General features: G+C 40.6%; 1 protein-coding gene across 3 annotated transcripts in view; it reads right to left on the bottom strand.

Moving 5' to 3' along the window:
• The window catches only part of l(3)80Fg (dnaJ homolog subfamily C member 16 l(3)80Fg), a 2,137,133-nt gene that overhangs the window by 153,718 nt on the left and 1,956,258 nt on the right, over window positions 1-27,157 (bottom strand). For all 3 annotated transcript variants that reach the window (XM_067760003.1, XM_067760004.1, XM_067760002.1), the window contains one exon: window positions 1,606-1,988. In XM_067760003.1, coding sequence (XP_067616104.1) covers window positions 1,606-1,988 — 383 coding nt within the window. The remainder of the gene's footprint in view (window positions 1-1,605; window positions 1,989-27,157) is intronic.

The following is a 27,157-nucleotide window of genomic DNA, read 5'->3' as shown; positions in this document are numbered from 1 at the left end:
CTAAATATTTGTGTGTGTGAGATATGTATCTCTTCGTCGCCTTCTACATAAGAGTGGCTGCTTTATAGTTGTTGTGCATTTATTTAGTAGCAACTTAGTGATGATAATATTCATCACAATATCAATGTTATCATCTGTATTTAATTGGCGAGACTTGCTCATATTGCTTTATACAATTGTTGTGTTATTGATATTAGAGAAAAATTGCAAAGTTTAAAAACGGCGTTGGTTACTAGGACATGTTTATGAATTTCACTTCTTCATCAGCTAGCTTCTCGGGAGCTGAGTATTGAACTCGAGTCCCCAACATTCATGCCAGTGTAAAAGCAGACGCCTTCAACCAATCAGGCATATGAATGCCCCGCTTCTAGCTTTGCAATTGGTTTCTAAGTATTGCGTTTTTTGCTATTCCTTTTATTCACCATTTTTAGGTACATACTAATCTATATGCTGTTTAATCCTAATGGTGTGAGATTTTTTAGGCGCGCTTAAAAGCTTAGTAACAATGGATTTTTACAGCATTGCTTTTTTATTAGCAGTGCTTCTGATGTTAGCTATTGTATCAATGTTATCATCTGTATTTAATTACCGACATTTGTTCATATTCCTTTATATAATTGTTTTGTTATTGATATTAGAGAAAAATTGCAAAGTTTGCGAACGGCGATGGTTACTATACATGTTTCTGAATTTCACTTCTTCATCAGCTAGCTTCTCGGCAGCTGAGTATTGAACTCGAATACCCAACATTCATACCAGTGACCAATTGCAAAGCGAGCAGCGGGGCATTCATGTGGCTAAGTTGTTAAAGGCATCTGTCTTTACGCTGGTATGAATATTGTGGATTCGAGTTCAATACTCAGCTCCCGAAAAGCTAGCTGATGAAGAAGTGAAATTCAAAAACATGTCCTAGTAACCATCGCCGTTTGTAAACTTTGCAATTCATTATCGATTTAATTTAAAATAATAACAATAATAATATTAATAATATTATTAAAAAATTTTAGTTTTATTTTCATAGCCGAGATTTTGAGGGGTTTGTCCAATCTGACTTAAAATTCGGAATCAGTGCCAAAAATAGTATAGGCACATTGGTCTCTTCCCATACACAGACTACTTTTTTTTTTGTGCAGGTGTTATTGGCAAAGGAAAAAAGTATATAAGAGCTATTATTAAATTCAATTTTAATTATTATTTTAATATGTATTTAGAACATTTCATTGCTTTCGTTATTTGTTATGACTAGAGTTATACGTTCGTTTTTTTACTTTCCCAAAGCACACTACCCCTATCCCAGTTTTAGTGATATGTAGCATGCCATCATAATAAGCCGTGATCGGTCGAAATTTTTTGAAAACCATTTTTAAGGTTGCGACTTTGAAAACCACTGCCACTGCTCGAACTAAGGCAATTTTTATCTATATTTTGATTACACATTAACGTAGCAATATTAATGCACTAAATACTTAGTTTGATAAAGTTCTGGTTTGTTATTGAGCTTGGGACCTGAACTGTAAAAATCAAACGATTTGTTCTGTATATCAACCATGTTCTGTTGTCAATACTACTATTAAACAAGTGAAATTGCGATTGCGTTATACTCACCTTTTTGTCCCGGTTTGTTTCTGGGTGCTTGGCGTGATACATGCAAAAGTATTTCCTATGTCCATTAAGTGCGATTACCGTTCCCACACAATTACGAGGATTTATATTTAGAGTCGTGGATTCATTCAAAGATAATTTTAATAGCTCGGAGTACCAAACCAAACCCTTTTCTATAAGCATGTGACCAAATAACAACGTTTTGGATTTACGATATGGCCACACAGCCTTGTGAAATAAGGGGATAAGTTTTGACCGAGTTTTAAAGTCAGTAACTAGAATTATAGTTCTACACCCCGGATTCAGCAAACGAACCATTCCATTATACTTTTCTGCTCTAAGCTCATGTAATTTTAGCTCTTGAGTACTGCGAGTTTGTATCATCACTATAATTGAATAGAAAAAATTATATTAGCCAATATCTTTTGCAAGCCACCTTCAGGAACGTTGGGTAGCTGATTTAATTACAGAGTGACGACGAATAACTGTTTCACTTTTTTAAAGTACCATTGTGCCAATAGTAGCAGGCGTAACCTTTTCGTCAGCTTTTACTCGCGTGCCCTTATTACTTAATTGTTTTATTTTTTTCAGATGAACGGTTGTCCATCTTTTGGAACCGAACCCAGTGGATAACTGCATATAGGGTTTCACATTAGAGATGATAAGGCCTATTAAACATCTTGGGATGCAGCAATGCTAACAGAGGATATGGAACGAAATTCCCGGCCAAGGGTGCAGACTTCTCGAAGCGTTTAGTATAAGCAAATCTCAAATTCGAACAAAAATTTTAAACTAATAATTAGAGATAAAACTACAAGGACTTTAAAATAGAAATAATATCACTTTTTGTTAAACTAATAAAAAAATTACATAGTTTTAATAAAACTTTTTTAAAAGTTATTCGTTGCCACCCTGTACATGGAAAGAAATAATCTACCCAGTTGATATACCTAAGCGGTTTACTTAACTACATATAATATAAATGTTTTTTTGTTTTTCTAAGTAAGTTTTTTTAACTCCGTAAATACAAATTGTAACATAGCGTTACAATAATATAACCCCTTGTACCTCTTTTCTTACTTGAGCTGCCCGCCGCTTTAATGAACAAATAACTCCTCCCCCTCAGCTCTGGTTTAGTAAGGTGGCAGGAGCGGTGGGACCGCTCCCACTAGCTAGCTGGGGAGATAAGGGTGCGGCCGTAGCGCGAGTCACCTCTTGAGTGGTGTCTTCGGCCTACTTTTCCCTCCGTCGCCCTGGTCTGGTAACAAATGGCCCGCTGCCCGAACGGCCGCACGACACACTCTCCACAGCTCTGGTTTCAGCCGTGAGCCGATGCATGCGCACAAGGGGCTACCGCTGTGCCGTTAAGGTGCACTTCCCCTCCGCCCACAGATCGGTCCCCGGTGTATCGGCTGGTACAATCCCGCCCCCTTGCAAACCTTCTATCTAGCATGCTAGCAGGGAGGCGGGGGTGTCAGCGATGAAGCCACCACAAACCGATTCCTCGCAGTCTCTTTTAGGTCTCCCGCCCGTCCGATCCCGCCGACCACTGATTACGCCGATACAGCCGACGATTACCCCTACCGGAATAACCAGACGGTACAGGTAAACCCCGCTACCAGCGCACATCCCTTTCCGCTTTCGCCCTGGTACGCGCTCCGTAGCCCACCGCCGCTGCTTCCATCCTGCCGCTGCCCCGACGACCGTTGGCCGTCCGCTGTCCTACCGCCGTGCTGATCCCGCCGCTGCTGTCGCATCGTCGCCCATCTGGTGTCGCCGCTGTTTCCATCCCGACGACCTTTGGCCGTCCGATACCCTACCGCCATTCAGCCGCCTTGCTGATCCCGCCGCTGCTTCCATCCCGCTGCTGCCACGACGCCCGTTGGCCGTCCGCCATCCTACCGCCGTTAAGCCACTGCTTTGACGACCGTTGGCCGTCCACCATCCTACCGCCGTTAAGCCGCTGCTTCCGTCTTGCCGCTGCTATGACGACCGTTTCCGTCCGCCATCCTACCGCCGTCAGGCCGCTGCTATGACGACCGTTGGCCGTCCGCTATCCTACCACCGTCCAACCGCCGCTGCTATGCCGACCGTGGGCCGCCCGCTATCCTACCGCCTTTCAGCCGCCGTGCTGATCCCGGCTCTGCTTCCATACCGCCATACACGTCTGCTACTCTATCACCGCTCAACCGCCCTACCGATCCCTGCTCTGCTACGACCACCGCTCTGCTCCCTCCCATACCATCTTGGAGCGGAAAGCAGCTGCCCTCCTAACACCTCCAGCCATGTGTGTGTGTGTTCGTAACGCATAAATATTGTGTTTTTATTCAGTAGGAGTTTGTGGGACCTTTGCTCGACTTGGATTGACTGAGCATTACCCCAGCCTTAGACAAAACCCACCTTATAAAGGGCGCCCGAGCAGGAACCCTCCTCCGCAGAGTACCGTGGAAAACCAAGTACAACAACCACCAACACTGCGGGGCGGGTTAGACGGACACACCACCAGAAACAACAAACACACCGGTTCCCGAAGGTACGATGCTGAATACCGACTCACTAAATTGGATCTACTTACTGAAAAAGGAGAGGCTGATAGATGAGTGCAAGAAACATATGATTCACGTGGAGGACCAAACTGTAGCCGAACTGTGCCGCGCACTGAGCACGTACGTGCAAGCAAATCGTAGGATGAAATCAAGCGAAGTACCTACTGAAGGAGTTGGAGAAGGAAGTAAAAGAGGACGAAGGGAAACCAGTTAAACTACCAACAAAGACAGTAGCCGTTATGGATATCACCACAACAACACCAACCAAGTCAATACCCATCAACCAGGTAAAAAATCCCCACTCGCATGCGCATGAGAGAGAACGCGCACCACCGAAATGAGCGCCGGTGAGCTAATGAATACCGTCCGCCACTGTGATATGCATTTTTCGGGAGAGGAGTCGCTGCCCGAATTTCCGGAGAGGATAGAGGAGCTCGCCGAATGTTACCGCATCCTCTTCGATCGGCTCCTCCTAACGCTGCCGGAACTGCAAAGCAAAGCACTCCAATGGTACCGCATCTGTAAGGAACAAATCAACCGCTGGAGCGATTTTCAAAGGGAGGTGGATATTTTTTCCTGCCTAAGCATCATCTTCAACACAGAAGAGGCTATCCGACAACGCAGGCAACAAGGCCGAGAAAACCCAAGGACCGCGTCCTCGCATTGGAAACGCTGATTCGCCAACAACCGACAAGGTGCAAGGAAAACCACCTCGAGCGAATCTACGATGGTCTACGTATTGAATACCGCCTTCTCGTTAAGCGCAGCGAGTTTAGGCGAACGACGAACTCCTGAAAATAACGGAAAAATATTAGCTGCTAAAAAGCGAGGAAGCGAAACAGGGCAAAATGGTGGTCCACAGCCTTTATCATCTTCAAATGAGGTACGATATCAAGAAGTGCTGCTGGCGCTGCAAGGAAGTGCAGACCGCCGCTTCCAATGCAGGGGCCGCTGGAGAATGTTCTTCTCCAGGTGTGGACAAGACAACATCCTCTCCAGGGACTGCCCATGCCATGCCATGTCGACCAACCAATCCATCGATTATAACACACCCAGGACGCCGTCAAACTATATGAGAGCAAGCCGCCAGGCATCATTGGTGCCGTCACAGAAGCCTATGGAACCACCAGCCTGCGATCCAGCTGCCAAAATGAAATTAGATGGCCGTTTCTACATACCCGTTACCATCGAGGGCATGAGCAAGCCAATTGGACACTGGCGCCACCCTATCATTCGTCGATGAGTCAGTACGGAATCACTTGGAGAGGAACGACATCAAAACACGTCGAAATCAGAGGAACATACAACTGGCAGACCAGACGTGTGTCTAAAGCTCGAACTCCTACCCAGCAAGGATTGTGTACCAAGGACGAACGACTAACACAATGATGTCCGTCATCCCGAACCTGGCAGAACGGATGATCTTGGGAATGAACTTCCTACGGGAGAAGGGAATCACCCTCACGCTTGTTGGCCAGCCGTTAGAAGCCACCTTGACCAGGAGATCAGCCGAACTAGACATGCTATTTGCAATGACCAGCCGGGAACGCGTGAACAATGGTCAAAATTCGGAGCACCACCAGAAGCGATTGAACAGCACCGTTGGCCCAATTACCGCAGCTGAACATTCAACTATCCGTAAGCATAACTGACCGCTGAAGCAACGCTAATACCCCAGTTACCAGGCTATACAAAAATACAGCTTCGATAAAGAGTACCGAAAAGGAGCGCCGAATGCGATGTGCAATGCGCCCTCTCGCTGCCCATTACAAAACACCATACCAGATACATTTTACACAATAAAAAGCGGCAGAGAAGAGTCCGGCGAGATTATTGGCAACCCTGCAATATCCGCGGCCATGGGAAATAGCAACCGCCAACCTCGTGGAACCACTATCGCGTTCGAAGCAAAGAAGCACTTACCTCCTCGCCATGATCTACACATTCTACAATTGGGTGGAGCTAATCCCGGTGGGCCAAGCAAAAACGGCAAGCGTGCTCAAAGCGCTACAATAAAATGTCTTATACCGACTTGGTTATCCGAAAACCTCCCTTACCGACAATGGGAAGCATTTCGGCGAAAAGCGTTAGCACCGCTCCTGAGCGACCACCACACAGGAGATTCCAAAGATCGCATTTGCAGTAAATATGGTCAGCAAACAGTGTACAATTTCAGCATACATAAAATTCCGGTGCACACGGAGAGAGCAGTGCCAGTATCATAACCTTATTAAGGTTGAGTTGGTCTTATATATGACTATCAATAGAAATTTGACGGGTCCAACGCTTTTATTTAATTGTCTGATCAACGACCTAGATTGATGAGGAGTGTGACGACTAGTACCTTGGAGGGTGCAGCCGTGTGTAGAAGTCCACGAAGGTGGGGAAAGCTTCTGACCGCCATTCATCTGGGAATGGCCAGAGCGATTATTTTGCATGCGGTTCAAGCAACTCACGACTGCCGGTCGCTTGCGGCCAAGTATCCTCTGGGTAGCCGCTAAACATCCGAAAACCGAATGTTTAGCGGTGAGCTAACGTGAGAAGGCGACAACCTGGCTAGGCCACTCTGACATATCATCGGTGGCGTCTGTACACCTCTATGTGCGGCTGCAAGCGGGTATCTGTGTTGGAGCAAGCGGCTCGCTATATAAACGTGCAAGTAATATTTTCACCGCCGCTGAGCGGGTTGTGCGCTGGGCTTGGGACCCGCCACGTAAAACCATACTCCAATGAAATATACCAACTAGCCCCGGATAAACACCTCTCTATTGATGACGACCATGGCAAACTTTTGAAGGACAATGAGTTGAGGGCATGCACCTGCAATTTCCGCTCCCTGAATGGGATTGGTGCAGATGCCCGGCTGGTTGATGTCCTCGTCAAAGCAAAATCTGACATCACCGCTATCCAACAAATGCGTTGGACGAAGCAAGGAAGAAAGAAGATCAAAAATCGTGACATCTATTGGAGTGGCCATACGAATAAGCGCGGTTTTGGCGTCGGATTCGTGGTGGGAGAGAGAATTTGTTGCCAAGTTCTGGCGTTCACGCCTGTGGACGAGCGTCTCGCCGCTATCCGAATAAAAGCAAAATTTTTTAATATATCATTCATCTGCGCCCATGCGCCGACAGAGGAGAAAGACGATGAGGTGAAAGACATTTTTTATGAACAACTAGAAGACCCGGAAGACGTTGTCCTGCCCTAAATTTGGTCTATCTGCATACATTTTAATAAGCTCTTTCCATATGACTCTGCCCTCCCCCCCCCCCCTTCACTTTTTCCTAATCCTTTTATTCACTCCTCCCTCCGTCTTTTCATCTATATCCATCTTCGTCTCATTCTATCTCTTTCTCAATCCCCTTCTCTCTTTTCTCTTCTATCAATTTCTTCTCATTCTTCTGCATCCCTTATTGCCTGTCCCAGAGGGTGGTATGTATTTTATTCCAGTCCCAGTCCCACTCCGAGTCTCAGTCCCAGTCCTAGTCCCAATCCCATTCCTAGTCCGTCTCTGGATAATATATTACTCTGTACTAAAGCACTCATCAACAGCTTTCATTTGATATCCATATTGTATAAACACTGTCTAGGTATTCACTGGCCCATGTTTTGGCCTATATTTCGAGACCCTAGTTACCCAGGGGTATACAAATTACCCTCTACACAACTAAAGACTCTCCTGAATTAAAAAAAAATGTCATAGTACTTCTAAATCGCGGGCCCCCTCAGAAACCCCCCTCCCCCCTCTCGGCGGGCCTGGTGATGTGCTATACTTGATATCATTCGCTAAAATATTTTTTATTGATAAGCAGGTTGTTTAATTAAACACCAAGCAACTACACGGAAATATATCCGCACCGCCTGAAAATATGAGTGCCACTGCGTATACGTAACATTTTATTATTACGTATAAACAAATAAAAAAATTTGCAATAAAATAATATTGCGACTACAAACTGAGACATAACCTATCCTATGTCTCAAGTTAGATCAAACTACACACGGGGTGCAAAACAAATTCAAAATCGGTTCAGTAGTTTAGGAGTCCATCGCGGCCGGAAATGTTGTGACATGTGTTTTTATATAAAAAGATTAGAACGCATATACGAGCGCTGCCCCCGTCATGATATAAAAGTCGCGCTCGGCGACTTTAACGCCAGGGTGGGCAAAGAAGGTGTTTTAGGCCCTACAGTCGAGAAGTTCAGCCTAGACAATGAAACTTCTCCTAACGGACTGAGGCTGATTGACTTTGCCGGTGCTCAAAACATCCAGCACGAGGTTCATGCATAAAAAGATACATCAAGCAACATGGCTGTCTCCTGATAGAAATTATCGCAATCAGATCGATCACGTTGTGATAGGCGGACGGCATGCCTCTAGTGTTTTAGATATGCGCACGATCCGAGGACCTAACATCGACTAGGATCATTATCTCGTTGCAGCCAAAATACGCACTCGCCTCAGCGCGGCTAAAACCAAGGAACAAAAAACACAAGGAAGCTAGACGTCGGAAAGCTTCAATCACAACAGACTGCCAATGATTTCGCAACTCGACTCTCACACCTGCTCTCTGCGAGCAAAACTCAGCCTGAAGGAATAGAGGAGCAGTGGGAGCATATCTCCAAAGCACTTCGTGTTGCCGCCGAGGAAAGAATTGGTTACCGGCGGCCACGAAAAAACAACTGGTACGACGAAGAATGCCGCGTTGCAACCGAAAGAAAAGACGCTGCCTACAGGGCTACATTAAAAGCGAGTGCAACAAGAGGAGTGTGTGAAAGCTATCGTGAGTTGAAAAAGGAAGTGAGACGCCTTTTCAGGAAGAAAAAAGCAAAAGGAGAAAGACGTGAGTGCGAGGAGCTTGAGCTGCTAGCCACCAGGAATAACGCCCGAAAATTTTACCAAAAAATACGGCGACAGACGGAAGGTTTTAAGACCGGAGCAAACTCCTGTAGGAACGAAAACGGCGACCTTGGACCTAATGTCCAGAGAGTGCTTAGATTATGGAGGGAACACTTCTCTGCTCTCCTAAATGGAGGCAGCGATTCACCGCGCAGAGATAACGAACCCGATCACGCAATCGATGATGATGGAATATTTGTCCCCACGCCCGATTATGACGAAGTTAGAATAGCAATAACCAGATTGAAAAACAATAAGGCCGTGGGCGCTGATAGATTGCCTGCTGAGCTATTTAAGTACGGCGGTGAGGAGTTGGTAAGGCGCATGCAGCAGCTTTTTCGCAAAATATGGGCGGACGAGTGCATGCCCGACGATTGGAATCTAAGTGTTCTTTGCCCAGTCCACAAGAAAGGGGATACTGCAAAATGCACCAACTATCGTGGAATCAGCCTTCTTAATATCGCATATAAGTTCTTTTCAAATGTATTGTGCAAAAAATTGAAGCCCACCGTGAACCGGCTGATTGGACCTTATCAGTGCGGCTTCAGACCTGGTAAATCTAATAAATACCATATTTTCACAATGCGCCAAATCTTGGAAAAAACGCGTGAAAAGAGAATCGACACACATCACTTCTTCGTCGATTTTAAAGCCGCCTTCGACAGCACGAAAAGGAGCTGCCTATATGCCGCTATGTCTGAATTTGGTTTCCCCGCAAAACTTATACGGCTGTGCAAAATGACGCTGAACAACACCATCAGCTCAGTCAGAATTGGGAAGAACCTCTCAGAGTCGTTCGAAACTAAGCGAGGTTTCAGACAGGGTGTCTTGGCCGGGCCACAGCTCAGGGATGGTGCCGGTCAAGATATAGTGCAGAAAAGGAAAAAAGTGGTATTAGAATTTTTAATTTAAATATAAATATCTTTATTTGCAATAAAGATTGTGCACAAAAATTAATATATACATTTTTAGGTTACCTGTACAATTTGGCTGGTGAATCTGGAACTTCGGCGGGATATGTCCTTTCTCCTTGATGTAAGAAAACAAGTGAAGTAAAAAAACATAACAGGTCAATACTGCTTGCCAGTCAAACTGTTTATTTATTCCAGCGATGTTCATTTGTATGGTTAACATAAACAGTTTGACTGGCACTGTTAACCAATATAAGAATAATGCGAGGGCGACCTTGTATGTTTGGAGTTTGGGCTGTCGGCCTAAACATGCCGGCCCCCTTGCGACACGCAAGATCTATTTGGACATATTCCGCCGCTGGTTCGCAGAATTTGCTTAAATTAAGTTTAAAATTATTTTCAGCTCAGGTTCCGCTTGAATCGCATTAAGTCGAACTGTAGAATAGTAAATAAAGGTACACATGGTTCTAATTCAGTGGCACATTCATTTTTATTTCATGTATGTATGTATAGAATATGTCATTGCTTATGTATAAAATTCTTTTTTGTTTGTAAAAATAAGTTGTATGTATAAAAAGAGTATTTACAATTCATAATATTTATGTGTAAAAAGTATTTACAATACATAATTTTTTGTAAAATGTATTTATGTATAAAAATATGTAAAATTCATCATTTTTGGTGGAAAAAGAAATATGTATAAAATGTGTTTAGAACTCAATTTTCTTGTTAAAAATATGTAAATGATAAATTTTAATTTATGTATAAAAACAAAAAAACAATTTACCAGGCGCTAGACAACACCCAGCCAAAGATGGTATTCTGTGCCAACAGGGGCCCCAAAGTTCCGGCCGGTATGGCGCCTAGCAGAACCTTTGGGACCACGTCGGCACCGAGAACCAATCGGACTGGGGCGGCGATGTAGAACCGCTGATGTTTGCGTATTGTGTGGCTGCCGTGGCGTCAAGGCTTGTCAGAGGAGTTGGCCCCTGGATATGTGGCAACGCCACAGCATAGGTGGTGACGGCTGCCGTCTGCCCATGCTTGCCCCGCAGCTTCATGAAGCACATACGCCGATCGCCCACAACCGTCACCTCGAGGCGGAGTTGGCGGACGAGTCCTCTGCGATGATAGACGCCGCAGCGCATGGGTCGAGAGGAGCTCGCACCAAGTGCAAACGTCCACCCGACTCGACCTTAACGACGGCGGTGGGTGCAAACGACGTGAGGCACTGGATAAACGGCGGCGGTGCTAGGGGTTGACAACCGCTCCAGCCCGGAAGCCACTAGTTGGATGGAGGTGGAATGCGGATGAGTCCACTCTCCATTTTTTACGATTGTGATGTGCATGCTGCACACGTCGATTTTTCTTCCTATTCTGGCTGCTCCTCTGTGGTTGGAAAGTTTTCATTTCCAATCCGCTAGCGATCACCTCGTGCCCGAGTAGACGTTTCCGCTCCAGAGGACTCCGTTTCGACCTCGGACGCGTTTAATGAGAGGGTGTCGCTATCCTCTACGGTGGTTCTCAGTGGCTTGCGATGCCACGTGTTTCGTTGCCGTCGCGTCGTGTCCTGAGCTTCCTCGATATGCAGGATGGTGTGGTGGTCGTCTTTGCATTTATTGCACCGTCCCTCCTGTGTGCAGTGTGCTGCACTATGCAGAGGGGACATACAGTTGGTGCAATAGTTTTTTTTTATTACAATATTCCACCGTTTTTTCGGTGTGCTATCGCGGAAGACAGGACACACCCTGAGTGGGTGTTTCTTTTAGCACAATCGACATGCCTACGAATTGCAGTGAATCGCGTCATTTTTCTGAAAAGGAAAATAATTTGTTCTAATTTTGTCGCCGTAGCGAGCATGTTTCGGTTGGCGAGCAATTCTGGTAAAGTAAATGTGAACTTCACCTGATAAGGGGTTGTTGGTGGAAGCACGGTAATGTATGCGATACATGAATACACGATAGCTGTATTGTGTTGTAATATAATTCATATTCATTTGTTTTGCAAATGATATCCTCGGACCCCCAAGACAGAAACAACGCCAAACCAAACATTAACAGGAAAGATTTTCTCAAACAATGTCTAATTTATATATTTCCAAGCGTTTATAGCATTTATTTTTGATTACTAACTCGTTTCTCAAAAATGTAAATGTCTACGTCATGCTTTTCCATATGTGAACCATGTAGCCTTACGGATAATTGATGATGTGTCAACACCCTTATGCTACCGTACTAGTGTATCGATTGTTTGCAATATCGATATATTGCATGTTTTACTAACTTCCGTAAGTAATTGATGAAAAAAACGAAATGAAACAAACGTGTTCGCGAGTGAATTTTATTTTGTGATTGCAATACAATTGTAATTGCAATAAAAATAGTACGCGTGTGGGCGAAAAATGTAAGTCGCGAATCTTTAGTGTTTATTCCGTGTTTGTGAAGTTTTTTATTGATACAAAATATACATATGTACATATATGTATATGGGGTATTCCATCCCATTTCGACCAATTTTGAACCCGACCCCTTTAGAATTGGCTGAAAGTTTTTCTTCTTTTTCTAACTTACGAAAGACGTTTTTCACAATTTTTTCATCCAACTCAAAAAAAGTTATGAATTTTAAAAAAAACGCCGTTTTTGTTTTCAAAAGGCTATAAATTTTTCAAAAATTGACCGTTTGGGATCTGTTTTTTTTTAAATGTACTTTTCGGAAAAAATACAAAAAAATGTTTAAAGTTTTTTTTTGTAATTTTTAAATTTTTCGAATTTAGCCATTTTTTTGTTTTTTTCTCTCATAAAAAACTTCAGTCAATTCTGCAATTATCCACACTAATCCCGGAGTGGGCCGAGAATTTTTTTTTTATTTAATTGAAAAAAAACTTTAAAAATTTTCTTGTATTTTTTCCGAAAAGTACATTTAAAAACAAATTTAAAAAAAAAAAGATCCCAAACGGTCAATTTTTGAAAAAGTTATAGCATTTTGAAAAAAACCCTGTTTTTTTTTTTTAAATTCATAACTTATTTTGAGTTGGACTCCGTTTTTGTTTTCAAAATGCTATAACTTTTTCAAAAATTGACCGTTTGGGATCTTTTTTTTTTTTAATTTGTTTTTAAATGTACTTTTCGGAAAAAATACCAAACAATTTTTTAAGTTTTTTTTCAATTAAAAAAAAAAAAAAATTATCGGCCCACTCCGGGATTAGTGAGGATGATTGCAGGATTGATTGAAGTTTTTTATGAGAAAAAAAAATGGCGAAATTCGAAAAATCTCGAAAAACTGAAAAATTACAAAAAAAAAAACTTTCAAAATTTTTTTGTATCTTTTCCGAAAAGTACATTTAAAGACTAATTTAAAAAAAAAAAAAGATCCCAAACGGTCAATTTTTGAACAAGTTATAGCATTTTGAAAACAAAAACGGTGTTTTTTTTTTTAAATTCATAACTTTTTTTGAGTTGGATGAAAAAATTTGAAAAAATTCTGAAAAACGTCTTTCGTAAGCTAGAAAAAGTAGAAAAACTTTCAGCCAATTCTAAAGGGGTCGGGTTCAAAATTGGTCGAAATGGGATGGAATACTCCATATACATATTGCAAATAATAAAGAGAGGAAAGAAAAAAAATGTGATAATAAAGACCTATGAAAGGTCATGCAAAAATCCTCCACATGCGATCGTACATTATAGTAGGGTGTGCAGTGATTTTTTTATTGTGGAAAAAAGAAAATTTTTCTTTTTTAAATGTTTTTTTTGTGTTGGTTTTTGTTTCGAAAAGCAAAAGCTTAATTGCAATATGTTGCATTAGGGTGAACCGAGCAATCCGAAATTTCTCCTGTTTTTTTTTTTTTTTGTAAGAAAATTTTTTGTTCTTGTTTTTGTTTAGTATTTAAACGTTTTACTCGAAAAGTAAAAAAAAGGAATTGTGCTATGTGCTGTGCATTATATTAGGGTGTCCCTAATTGAAAAATTTTTATTTCCGTGATTTTTGTTTTTTATTTATTTTATTTTTGTTTTTATTTTTATTTCGATAAAAACGGGTGTATGCAATGGAATTGGCAGCGTTTTTGTTTAATTTAAGTAACGTTGTCTTTGCCATTGTACTATCCTTTTTTTCGTTTCTTCGTAACAAAAATAAAAATTATGTTTATGTGAGCACCCTTATATATAATGCATTAGGCAAAAAGAACAAAGGAAATATTTATTTGAGGGAAATTTCATGATTGAATATGTGGTTTGCGAACCCACGATTTTTTTTTTTTTGATTGCCTAAGCTGACCCGAAAATGTTTCCTTCATGATTCCATGCACTCCAATGCATATAGTCATTATGTACATGTTTGTGCACATGTTTTCGGTGGAGACAACCCAGTGATAACTTCACTTTGTAGTGAGTGTGTAAAACCACATTAAAAATTGAACATTTAATAATAAAATGTGTTCATCAATTGTAGCAAAATATTGTTGCTTTTGTAAATGTAAACCATACCACCCATGTGCGCAAGCATGTATATGTACGTATTTAACATTAGGCTGGATCAAAAAAAGATATTTTTGTTTCCACTATGAGTTTTGTTGAAGTTGATTAGTTTTGGTTAGAAGTTTTTTTGATGTGTGGAGATTTTGTAACTCCGATTGTAGCGTTTCTGCTGAATATTAGGGTCTGTCGTTTTTTCGGTTTCCGCGGTATATGGTGGTAATAATATTAGTTTGGCAAGTGGTCTTGTGACTTGCCCCCTCTCAGTTCTTATACCCACAACGCGAACCCGGCTGTCTGATCCAGGGTGTAACCTTATCACACGCCCCAATCTCCATTCTTTGGGAGGAAGATTGTCTTCCTGTATAACCACCATATCTCCGACTTGCATAATTGATTTAGGATGCTTCCATTTTAACCGTTTCTGTAGTTCCGAAAGATATTCTGATTTCCATCTTCTGCAGAAGTTTTGATGCAACGCCTTGAGTTTCTGCCAGCGATTGACAATTGAGGCAGTATTTTCATCAACGCTGATTTCCGTTGGTGCCAATAGATGTCCTCCAATCGAAAAGAGGGCGGGAATTGAGACACAACTCAATTCGACATAACAATGTGTTAAATTCCTCAAAGGTGAATTTGTTGTTTAAGGCCACTTTTTTGAAGTGGCTTTTAAAGCTTTTCACTCCCGCTTCCCATAGTCCCCCCATGCCAATTTATTGCCTGATGGGAATATTTTGACAGAGTTTGGTTTCTTGCATCGGCAAGAAACTCCTTAAATTCAGCTTTTAATGCGCGTGATGCACCCACAAAGTTTGTTCCATTGTCCGAATAAATGTTTCTTGGACATCCTCATCTAGCTACGAATCTTGAAAGCGCGGCTAGAAATGAGGAGGTGCTCAAATCACTAGTGGCTTCTAAATGTATAGCCTTAGTAGAAAAGGAAACGAATAGACAAACGTAACCCTTAGAGGTACGACACCCGCGCCCACTGTAACTATTAATGTCGAAAGGCTCTGCGAAATCTACCCCAGTATTGGTAAATGCACGCGAAAATGTGGTGCGTTCTTGAGGTAGAATTCCAATGAGCTGACTTTGAGATCGTTTTTTGAAGATCGTGCAGATCTTACAATTATGAATTACAGATGGTATCATGGTTTTAACTTTTGGTAACCAGTATTGTGTTCTAAGGATGCGCAGCATTAATTGGTTTTCACCATGGAGAGACATTTCATGGACAAACTGAACATACAGACTGTTGGATATCTTACTTTTTCTTTGACGGATCCAAGTAGAAAAACACGATTGAATATACTATTCAATGTTACAAAATGTGGCTTTTATTCAATGTTATAAAAAGGAAGTAAAGTAGATACAGAAAATTTGGTTTTGCTTTTTACTATACAAAAACAACAATTCAGGGTAGCTAAAATATGTAAGTTGATAACAGGGTTGCATTTCAACACGCCCCCTCAACGAGCATATTTGAGCATAAAAAACTAATATATGTTCAACATTTTACAAAACTTTTCATGACAAGGTTTGGCTAGGTTCTTGGTAAATATGTCGGCAATCATATTGTTAGTGCTACAATAATTGAGCTCGATTTCGCCTCTTCGATAAACATCCCTTATAAAATGATATTTAATATCTATATGCTTACTTCGAGCGTGGTATACGGGGTTCTTAACTAAATTCATCGCGCTTAAGTTATCCCCGTTCAAAACCATCGCATCCGGGCTTTCTACTTCCATTTCATTTAAAAGCTGTTTTAGATAAATGGCTTCTTTTGCAACACAAGTTAGCGCCATGTATTCGGCCTCGGTACTGCTAAGGGCTACGGTTGCTTGCTTCTTACATTCGTATGAAAATACACCTCCGGCTAACATAACTGCATACCCCGTATACGATTTACGGTCACCTGCGTCACCGCCCCAGTCGGAATCCACAAAACACTCAATTGGTTTGCCTGTCTTGTAGTACCTCAGTTGTTTATTTTGAGTTGTGCATAAATATCTCAATACCCGCTTCGCTGCCAATAAGTGCTCTACATGTGGATCATTGTTTCGTTGCGCTAGCTTACAAACTGAGTGCAAAATATCAGGCCTGGTACACACAGCCAAATACATAAGTGATCCTATGAGAGATTGGTACTGCATTTGATCTGTTCTTTTGCAATTTTGGTCATCGCACTTAACTTGGTGCCCTGGGTCTAAAGGGGTGGCGATCGGCCGACAATTTTCCATTTGGTACTCACGAAGTAGCCTTTTAATATGTCCCTTTTGACTGACAGCTATACTTCCAGTGTCGCCATCTCTTTCGACCTCCATGCTTAAAAAATGTTGGACTTGCCCCTTGTCCACTACTTCTAGTTCACGCGATATCAAATTCTTAATGTGCTGTAAATCACTAAGTTCTGTGCTAGCAATCAAAAGATCATCAACGTATACGGCTATTATATTTATCTGTTTGTCTCTGTGCATAATGTATACGCACGGTTCACATTTGCACTGTTTGAAACCTATCTGCTTCAATATGGAATCTAATATCATATTCCACTGTCGACCGGATTGCTTAAGTCCGTATAGCGCTTTGTTCAACTTCAAGCAATAATCCGAATAACGTTTATCAACAAACATTTCAGGTTGACTCATATAAACATCTTCTGTTAATTCGCTGTTCAAATAGGCGGCGGAAACATCCATTTGGTGCAAGTGCAAACGATACTCCGCAGCTATAGCAAAAATCATTCTAATAGTGTTATACCTTACAACGGGTGAAAACGTCTCGGTATAGTTTAGGCCATACGTTTGCGAACACCCTTTCGCAACTAACCTAGCTTTCTACATTTCCATTCACATCCCTCTTGACAGCGAACACCCACTTGTTACGCACCACCTTTTGGTTTTTAGGGCGCTCCACAAGCTCCCATGTCTTGTTCTTCAATAGCGATTCGTATTCAATCTTCATTGCTTCATACCACTTGTCTGACAGTGCACTGGATAAAGCCTCGTCTACTGTCGCAGGTATTTTAATGTCGTCCGTTTTCATCAAGCTTAAATAGTTCTGCTTCCCTCTAGGTCTAAGCCATATACCTGTGCGAGTTACCTCAGGTCTGTCTGGTTCACGTTTAAGCTCAGTTTGGTCTTCTGAGAGGCGGTCTTCTTCAGCAGATTCGAAATCATCATCACTTCTCTCTAGCTGTACACGAGTCATGTCGTCACCGACGGCAACCTCATCTTCGTTCGCGTTCTTCGTAGCTTCATCGATTTTAATGGAAGGTAAAGGAGATACCTCCTCATTCTCGGAAACATGTATATGTGTTGGATTGAAAACGTCAAAAATTACCTCAGACTGTTGTTTGTGTTGTAGTTGTTCAATAAAGTATACATCCCGACTAACAATTAAACGTTTCGTTTCTCTATCAAACAACCTATATGCCTTGGAGGTGTCGGAATATCCGACCATTACATACTCCTTTCCCTTTGGTTTGAATTTGTCTCGTTGGCGTTTATCAAGTGCTACTGCAAATGATCCAAATGCCCTCAAATGCGATACTGTTGGCTTGTACCCATGCCATGCTTCATATGGCGTTACACTATCTAACGCTTTAGTTGGAGATCGATTTCTCAAGTATGCAGCTGTGTATACTGCTTCACCCCACAATGACTGTGGAAGACCCGAATCTAACAGCATACACCTTGCCATTTCAATAAGCGTACGATTTAATCTCTCTGCAGCTCCATTTTGCTGTGGCGTATACGGAACCGACAGTTGCCTCAAAATTCCATTTTCTCTTAAAAATTCATTAAATTCATTGTTGACAAACTCTGTGCCATTGTAACTTCTTAATATTTTCAATTTTTTGCCCGTTTGACGCTCTGCCATTGCCTTAAACTCTTTGAATTTGTCAAACACTTCATTTTTATTCCGTAAGAAATAAACAAAAATGTACCGCGTCTTATCATCCATAAAGGTTAAGAATTATCGGGCTCCACCGATTGAAGAAACATTTACCGGACCGCATACATCTGTATGCACCACACCTAATACATCTTTTGCAAAATTTTGTGAGCTAACATATGGTCTTTGACTACATTTACTTGCCATGCACAAAGCACACTTCACATCAGACGGGATGTTGAGAGAAAGTCCAAATACCATATTTTTATTACTTAGTTCCCGTAAACTAGCGAAATTAAGGTGGCCAAACATATTGTGCCATTTCATCACATCATCAGAACTTTTCCTCGAAAAAAATAATTTATTCTCATTTGCTTGAAATATGTACAAATCACTGACCTTCTTAGCACAAACAATTATTCCTCCGTGCTTGTCAATGATCTTCGCCGTGTTTTCCTTAAATTCGACAATGTAGCCGCTGTTAACCGCTCTGGCAACTGACATAAAGTTGCACTGTAAACCAGGGACAAATAAGACATCTACGAGTGTTATGCCAATTTCGCTTGTTCTTAACCGAACAACACCTTTTCCTTTTGCTAATATTTTGTGTTCCGCTGCTAGCATAATTATCTCTTCGCATGGTTCAACCTCTTCAAACATGTTGCGATTGCAACATAAATGCGAAGAAGCACCGCTGTCAATACACCAAGCATTGATATTAAAAATTCTGTTAGTAACAGCAGCGAACAGCCCATTTCGTTTAACATTTTATTGCGATGTTTGATCTCTTTCTTTTGATTTGCATTGTGCGGCGAAATGACCTTTTTTTCCACAGCAATAACATTTTACGTTCGTTCGTTGGCTACTACCAGTGCGCTTACTTGCGCCATCGTATGATTTTGCATTTTCATAACATTTTTTCTTTACGTTTGTGTTTGCGTGTGCTACAAAAGCTTGCACGCTACTTTCGGTCTGTTCGGTCCGACATGTTTTACGCCGCTCGCCTTCTTCAATTAATTTTATTTTCACCGCACTGAGATTTGGTAGTTCGTCGCGAGATTCCAAGGCAACCACCAAATTTTCGAATGATTTCGGCAAACTTGCAAGAAGCATAATGACGAACAAATCATCTTGGAGACACACTCCGATTTCAGCCAACTTCTCTGCAACTGTTGTGAATTTGCAAACGTATTGCTGTACACACTCACCGTCATTCATTCGGATGCCAAGCAACTGCTTAAACAAGGTTACCTTTCTTACAGGTCCTTTTGGTCTATGCACTTCCTGTAAACTTTTCCAAGCCTCATTCGCCGTTTTGCAGTTTTTGATATGGGCTATCTGCATAGGCGTGATGCTGAGGATTATCGTTGCTTTTGCCTTATCATCCTTAGCCTTCCACAGTTGTATAGTCTTTTCCGCTGCATCGTCGCCTGGCTGTGGTGATTCTCCGCATGTAACCGACCACAAATCTTGATGGACGAGCACACTTTGCAGTTGCAAGTTCCATGAGTCGTAATTGGACTCGTTCAGCTTCTCTATGTTGAAAAGCGAGGAAGTACTTTTTCCCATTTGCCACTTAATACGTTTTACTTGGTTCCCAGGGATTCGCACCTGGGCCCATAACCTGTTGGATATCTTACTTTTTCTTTGACGGATCCAAGTAGAAAAACACGATTGAATATACTATTCAATGTTACAAAATGTGGCTTTTATTCAATGTTATAAAAAGGAAGTAAAGTAGATACAGAAAATTTGGTTTTGCTTTTTACTATACAAAAACAACAATTCAGGGTAGCTAAAATATGTAAGTTGATAACAGGGTTGCATTTCAACACAGACGTGTAAACCTTTAATTGTACGGAAGTATTATGGGATGGCGTTCAGATTCCGTAGTATCTTTGGATGCACCAAGTCATCCACACGTTTTCACTACTTCGGAGTGAGCGAAAGTATTCCGCTTTTAGATCCAATTGGTGTTTTGGATTGCTAGCTTGAAATTTCTGATCCGCAATATTGCTACTGAGCAAGTTTTATTAAACGGGTTGTTTTGGCTTTAATTTCATCTGAGGAAATTAAATAAGATTCAGGTTGACTACAATCTTTAGTTTTAGAATGCGTTCTATGAAAAAATCTGAGTATATATTATATAACTCTTAAATCCCTAGGAAGATTTGAAAAACTATCGAGAATAACATTAATATTGCTTGAAATTGCGGTTGCATGTACTTGCACGCGTTTTTCTTCAATATTCGTGTTAAAATCTAAATATTGGGTTGGCCACTTTTCCTTCTCTTCTTGGAGCCAAGAAGGACCCTGCCACCACAGAGAATTGTTGACTAAATCCTCTGCTAGTATTCCCCTACTGGCTAAATCTGCTGGGTTTGTACCTGAATCCACGTGATATCATGATAAACTTCCAACTTTGTCGATGATTTTTGTAATTCGATGCGCATCGAAAATTGACCATGAGCGCGGAGGTTTACGTATCCAAGCTAGCACGATTGTCGAATCTGTCCAAACATGAATGTTTTGTTGACCTAAATCAAGGTTAGCGCAGATAGACTCAGTTATCTCCGCATTTGCATGATCATTTCTGCCACGACAATTGTTGGAGCTAGCCACCATAATGGGTCAAAGAGTTTTGCGATAGTAGATAGTATCGCTCCTTTTGTGGGCTCAGTGTTTTCTTCTATAGGTTTTGCTATGAAGTAAAACTGATCGGAATGAGCATTCCACCTAATAACGAGCGCCTTTACACTACTTGAATCTTCAAATTCTAAGAAATCTTGGCTCAGTAGATGAGCTTTGTAATACTTCACTGGAATTTGAAGTCCATTTTCGTAATGGAAAACCAGCTGAACTTAAAACCTCTGAAATTTCATCTCTTGCTCTGATCGTAGATGCAATAGTATGCCCTCCCGAAAGAACGTCGTCGACATACATATTTTTCGTAGGATATTTGAGCCGATTGGATGAGATTTTTTGGAATCATCAGCCAGTTTAAGTAAAGTCCTTATTGCTAGATAAGGAGCACAATTGATACCAAATGTCACTGTTTTGAGCTCAAACAGACTGATTTGATCATCTGGACTTGAGCGGATGGTATCTTGTATGATTATCATCTACTAAGATTTGCTTATACATCTTCTCAATATCGCTATTGAAGACGTATCTGCAAAGTCGCCAGCGAAGAATTAATGTTGGTAGATCAGCCTGAAGCACAGGACCAGGAAGAAGAACATTGTTCAGGCTGACACCATTTGAAGAACGCGAAGAAGCATTAAAAACAACTCTAACTGTGGTGGAGATACTTTCTTCTCTTATTACCACATGATGTGGTAAATAGTAATTATCGACTGCATTGGCCGATTGAATTGAATCTAATTTTGACATATGCCCCATAGTCTCGTAGTATGTTAGTATGACTCTATTGTATTCTTTCTGTAAATCGAGATATTTTCTAAGTCGGGTTTCATTTTTATAGAATTGAGAGCACGCTATTCTTAATGATGGACCGAGATTTATCTCTCCTGGGAATTCTGACCTGAACGGAAGCGACACAATGTATCTTCCATCAGAATTCCGCTGCGTTGTGCGTTGATACAATTCCTCACAATATGTATCTTCTAATGTGGAGGCTTTAGCTTTCGGTGTGTCTTCGAGCTCCCAAAATGACCTTAGATGCTTGTCTAAAGCCACCTCATTGCAAAAGGATACCCGATTATGATTGGTTGGACTGGCTGCATCAGCACGACCAGTCAGTATCCAACCAAAGACAGTTTCTTGAGCTAAAAAAGTGCTAAGAATATTTTTTTTGATACCGTTTAATATGATTTGCGGATAAATATCCCCGCCCAGAACAAGATCAACTGGCACATTCATGAAGAAACGTTTATCCGCAAGCACGGATCAGGGAATGCTTGTTGTGTTAATGCACTAACATCGCATGTTGGCAAATTACCTGCCAAATGTGGTAGAACTAGAACTAAAACGTCAATAGACATTAGTGGGTCAACTGGGGACCGCAACTGAATGGCGCATGCCTCTTTTACCTGCGCAGAAACTAAATTATTGATGCCCGAAACTTGAGCATGCATCTTTCGAGTTGGCAGGTTGATTCTTCGTCTGAGTCTTTCAGTGATAAAAGAGCATTCAGATCCCGAATCTATAAGAGCTCTGGCCGAAAAATCTGTACCATTGTAATGAATGATGACACGAGCTGTGCTGGTAAAACACCTTTACTGGTATTACTAAAATTAGATTTTACTGTACTTTTATCTTTCTGCTTTTTTTGTTTTGCAAATTCATTTTGAGATTGAGCTTGCTTTGAAGTGCACGGTTGCTCATCCGATAAATCTGCAGAATTATTTACCTGTGCAGGTTTTGCCTTATTTATCTGTAAATGCAGAAGGGTATTATGTCTTAAATGGCAGTTGCTGTAATTGTGCGCACTTGTACATTTTGAAACTGAATGCCCCGATTACAGACAGTTTAGGCAGAATTGATTTCTTTTTATGAAAGCAAGTCTTTCATTCGTGTTCAAATTTTTGAACTTTGAACTCGCATAAATTTTGTGATCATTGCTTTGGCACATTTTACAAGTGCCTTTAGCTACACTTGCTTGGAAAGCGCCAAGTTTCTTTGGGGGATGTTCAGAGGTCTGCTTTGAGTTTTGTACATTTTGAGGTTTTGTATTCTTTATACCTCTTAAACCTGAGACTGATTCTAACGTTTGAAAACGATTTGTCAGAAATGGGTCCATATCCGCCCACTTGGAAGTTTCTGTCTTGTTTTCTACGGACTGTTCCCATAGCGAAAGGGTCACATCAGGAAGCTTAGTTGAACATAAATATTGTTACGAATATTAGCAAAAATAAGGAGTGCTGCCGTCTCTAAGCCGATGCTAAGCAGTGACGTGAATGCACATCAATAATTCAATCATTATATATCTACATAGACGAAACAATAACTGCGTCTACATATATGTACCATGTACGTATACGAGCAGCGGAGAGTTAATACACTAACACATGCATATATCTGAGATACTCCTATAAGTATGCAATGAGAAAAACTATAAAATTGTGCAATTGTAGTTACAGCTGAGAAGTTTGAGAGCTGCTGGACTATTAGATTCTGGAAGCGCCTAGGAGATGTATAAAATTGTGCAATTTTAGTTATAGCGGAGAAGTTTGAGAGCTCATGGACAATGCTAGTAGATTCTAGAAAATGCGAACCATGAAACCAAAGAGTATAAAAGGCGACAGATGTAGAGGCGCTGTAATTCAGTTTAATTTGAGTTGTCAAGCAGTTTCGATTAAGACGATATCTAGCGAGCAATAGCAGTATTATTTTGAATAGTAGAGTTTCATTGAGCTATAAATCAGTGTGGTTATTAAGCAAGCTATTCGTTGCACAGTTTGAGTGTTATTGTGAAGTACTTTAATAAAGGCCATTCCATTTTGCATTATTACAAATTGGAGTTATTTATTCAACAGTTTAGTGATTCGAACTTAGCAGAGGATTTCAAATAAGAGGATTTGCAGTAAATTCGTTACAATATGTAATAATTGGATCCCAACATATATAAGTCAATATGCTGACTTACTTATGAGTATATGCAATTATTTGTGTCCCTTTGTAATCTTTTGATTGAATTACCGCATTCGGTTTCGACTGATTGAAGGTTGAAAAGAATCTTTAATTGGGTGATGACTAATATTCTCTTATTTTCATATCTGTCGCACAAATTTTTCCAGGTTATATTAAAACCATCATTCGTCAATTCGCATTTCTTAACGATTTCTCTGGCTTCACCTTGGGTTTTTTGGATGAGACAATATAATTTTTGTACTGCCGACAGGCTTTTATTTAGAATATAAATGGCCGTGAACATGTCACGAAAAGTTGGCCATGACAAATAATCACCTTTGAATATATCAGCATCACAAGGTGCTGAATGCAAATTGCGTGGCGTGAAGGCAGCATCGTTTTCCTTCTCTGCCTTCACAATTTTTTCGCCAGGTCATTAATTTTTGTTATGCACCACACAAAAACGGTATAGCATGATTTATTTTTCTTTCTAATTGCAGTAACGTCTTTAGCGGTAATGTCCTCGGCCACTAGCAGATCATCGAAAGCAGCTTTGGCTTTATCCCACATGGACTTCAACTCCTGCTGCTGAATTTTCAGCGAATTTTTGGAGTGATCGCTTGTGGGTTTGCTTAAGAATTCGATATCGAATTCAATTATGGTGTCTGCTAGGCGGTTATATGCTTCCATATTGAACATTTTTTTAAAAATTGGAAACAATGAATATTTCCAAAAATATTAAATGCACAGAGTCAGTGTCTGTGGAATACCCCAAAATGCTAATATAAATTAGTTAACACTTTCCACCAACAAAATCAACCCAAGCAAATTAAATGAAATTCTAATGAATTTTGTATAAAATCGTAAATGTAAATATTTATTTGAAAGAAAATAAATTCAAATGTAATACTTTTAAAACTGAAAAAACAGTGGACTGTATATAAAATATACGTACGTGTAAATATACGTGTTCAGAAAAAATTATTGCTCGCCAACCAACTATATTTATGTACGTGTGCGTGTATATATGTAGCACAGTTTTATTTAAAGCTAAACTCAAGTGAAAAACTGAGCAGAAGTTGGAGGAAAAATGTTCCGTCCACTAATATGACGCTCAAATTAAATTGTTTGTTTTTTAAAATGAATTTAGTGTTAAATCCAAGTGATTTTTATGAAACAAATTTTCTATAATTCAGCTGTGATCAACCAAAACCGAAAGTGAGGTTAAGTACACAGTGTAGTGGTGTTGTTGTGAGCAATTAATAATACAAAAGTGTAAGTAACATAAAATGTAAATTGAGTTAATTAATCTTCAACGAATTTGCTTGCAACTTTTCTTGTATTTAAACCACAAGCACTGTTTTGTTCAAGTATGTGTGTGCGTTGGTGCGACACTGAAGACCCTTAAGCCGTGTCAAATATTCTTACCGTTGTTGACAAGTAATATCTGATGGCCCAAAGGGCTATTTGTACAAATTTAATGTTTAATTTTTGTTTCACAAATCACTCATGCACTTTCACTTTCATGAATTTTATTATAATGTGCTCACTGAAAATAACCACGTACCTTGTATTTGTAGATGTTTCAAACTGATGAAATCGCTATGAAGTTGTTGGTGTTATTGGTCGCAAACTCAATAATTTATAAATTTTGGTAGCCAAATTTCTGTGTTGTTATTGCCGCAAATAACTCCTCACGAATCCAAAATACCAAGTACTATTATTTGTCTGGATATGGTCGCTTTAATAATATTTAAGCACTGTGTGCTTGTTGATTCGCAAAAAGGGCGCTTATAATGGTCGCTGGATGTAAAAAGACGGATTGAATGACCAATGGTCCTTCTGTTTATTTATTCCAGCGATGTTCATTTGTATGGTTAACATAAACAGTTTGACTGGCACTGTTAACCAATATAAGAAAAATGCGAGGGCGACCTTTTATGTTTGGAGTTTGGGCTGTCAGCCTAAACACTGGGTGGATGCTGGAGAAAATTATACTAGCTGCAGAACTTAACCGCACTGGAACAATATTCTATAAAAGTGTGCAATTACTGGCATACGCTGATGACATTGATATCATCGGCCTAAACACCCGCGCTGTTAGTTCTGCTTACTCCAAACTGGAAAAAGAAGCGGTAAATATGGGTTTGATGGTGAATGAGGACAAAACGAAGTACCTGCTGCCATCGAGCAAAAAGTAAGCGCATACGCATCTTGGCAACCATGCTACTGTTGGCAGCCATAATTTCGAAATAGTTAAAGACTTCGTTTATTTGGGAACCTGAATCAACACTAGCAACAACATCAGCACTGAAATCCAGCGAAGAATCAATCTTGCTAATAAATGCTACTTTGGACTAGGTAGGCAATTGAAAAGTAAAGTCCTCTCTCGGCGAACGAAAATCATACTCTACAAGTCACTTATCGTACCCGTCCTGCTATATGTGGCAGAAGCATGGACCATTACAACAGCAGATGAAGCGGCTTCGGGAGTGTTCGAGAAAAAAAGTTCTTCGAAAGATTTATGGACCTCTACGCGTTGACGACGACGAGTACGGAAGAAGATTTAATGATGAGCTGTACGAGCTATACGCAGACATCCACATAGTCCAGCGAATTAAAACGCAGCGGCTGCGCTGGCTAGGCTATGTTATGCGAATGAAAGATGATGCTGCATCCAAGAAAGTGTTTCTATCGGAACCCGCCTATGGAAGCAGAGGTAGAGGGCGGCCCCCACTTCGTTGGAAGGACCAGGTGGAAAACGATTTAAACTCCCTAGGTGTGACCAATTGGCGCCGGTTTGCGGAGCGAAGGAGCGACTGGCGCACCTTGTTGGACGGCCATAACCGTTTAGACGGTTAAGCGCCAATTAAGTAAGTGATGACTAGTACTTAAGACCTACCTAATTATTTTCTAGCCTTTAGTATTATTATTACTTTATGTAAGTATTGTTTAAATAAAACCGTTAAAATAAAATTTTTGTTTAATTATTTTATTTTCAAGTTTTTAGTATTTATTTAATTGCCTATTATTTCTCATTCTATTTAGTTCGTTTAGTGACTCATTATTACCAAGACTCTTTCCAGACAATTTTTTACAATCAAAGTCCTGAATACATAATCCTTGCCCCTCCTCCAACTCCAAAATATTTTCGTGTCGCTTCTACCGGACTGTATGTAATATTTGTTCCAAACATGAGCCAAATCGGACATCATAGGTCGCTTTCTATTCATGTATGTAT

This window comes from Eurosta solidaginis, chromosome 1 (assembly GCF_040869045.1).
Source record: "Eurosta solidaginis isolate ZX-2024a chromosome 1, ASM4086904v1, whole genome shotgun sequence".
In the NCBI taxonomy this organism is placed as follows: domain Eukaryota; kingdom Metazoa; phylum Arthropoda; class Insecta; order Diptera; family Tephritidae; genus Eurosta; species Eurosta solidaginis.
Note: the sequence above shows the minus strand (reverse complement) of the source record. Positions and strands in the feature narration are given on the sequence as shown.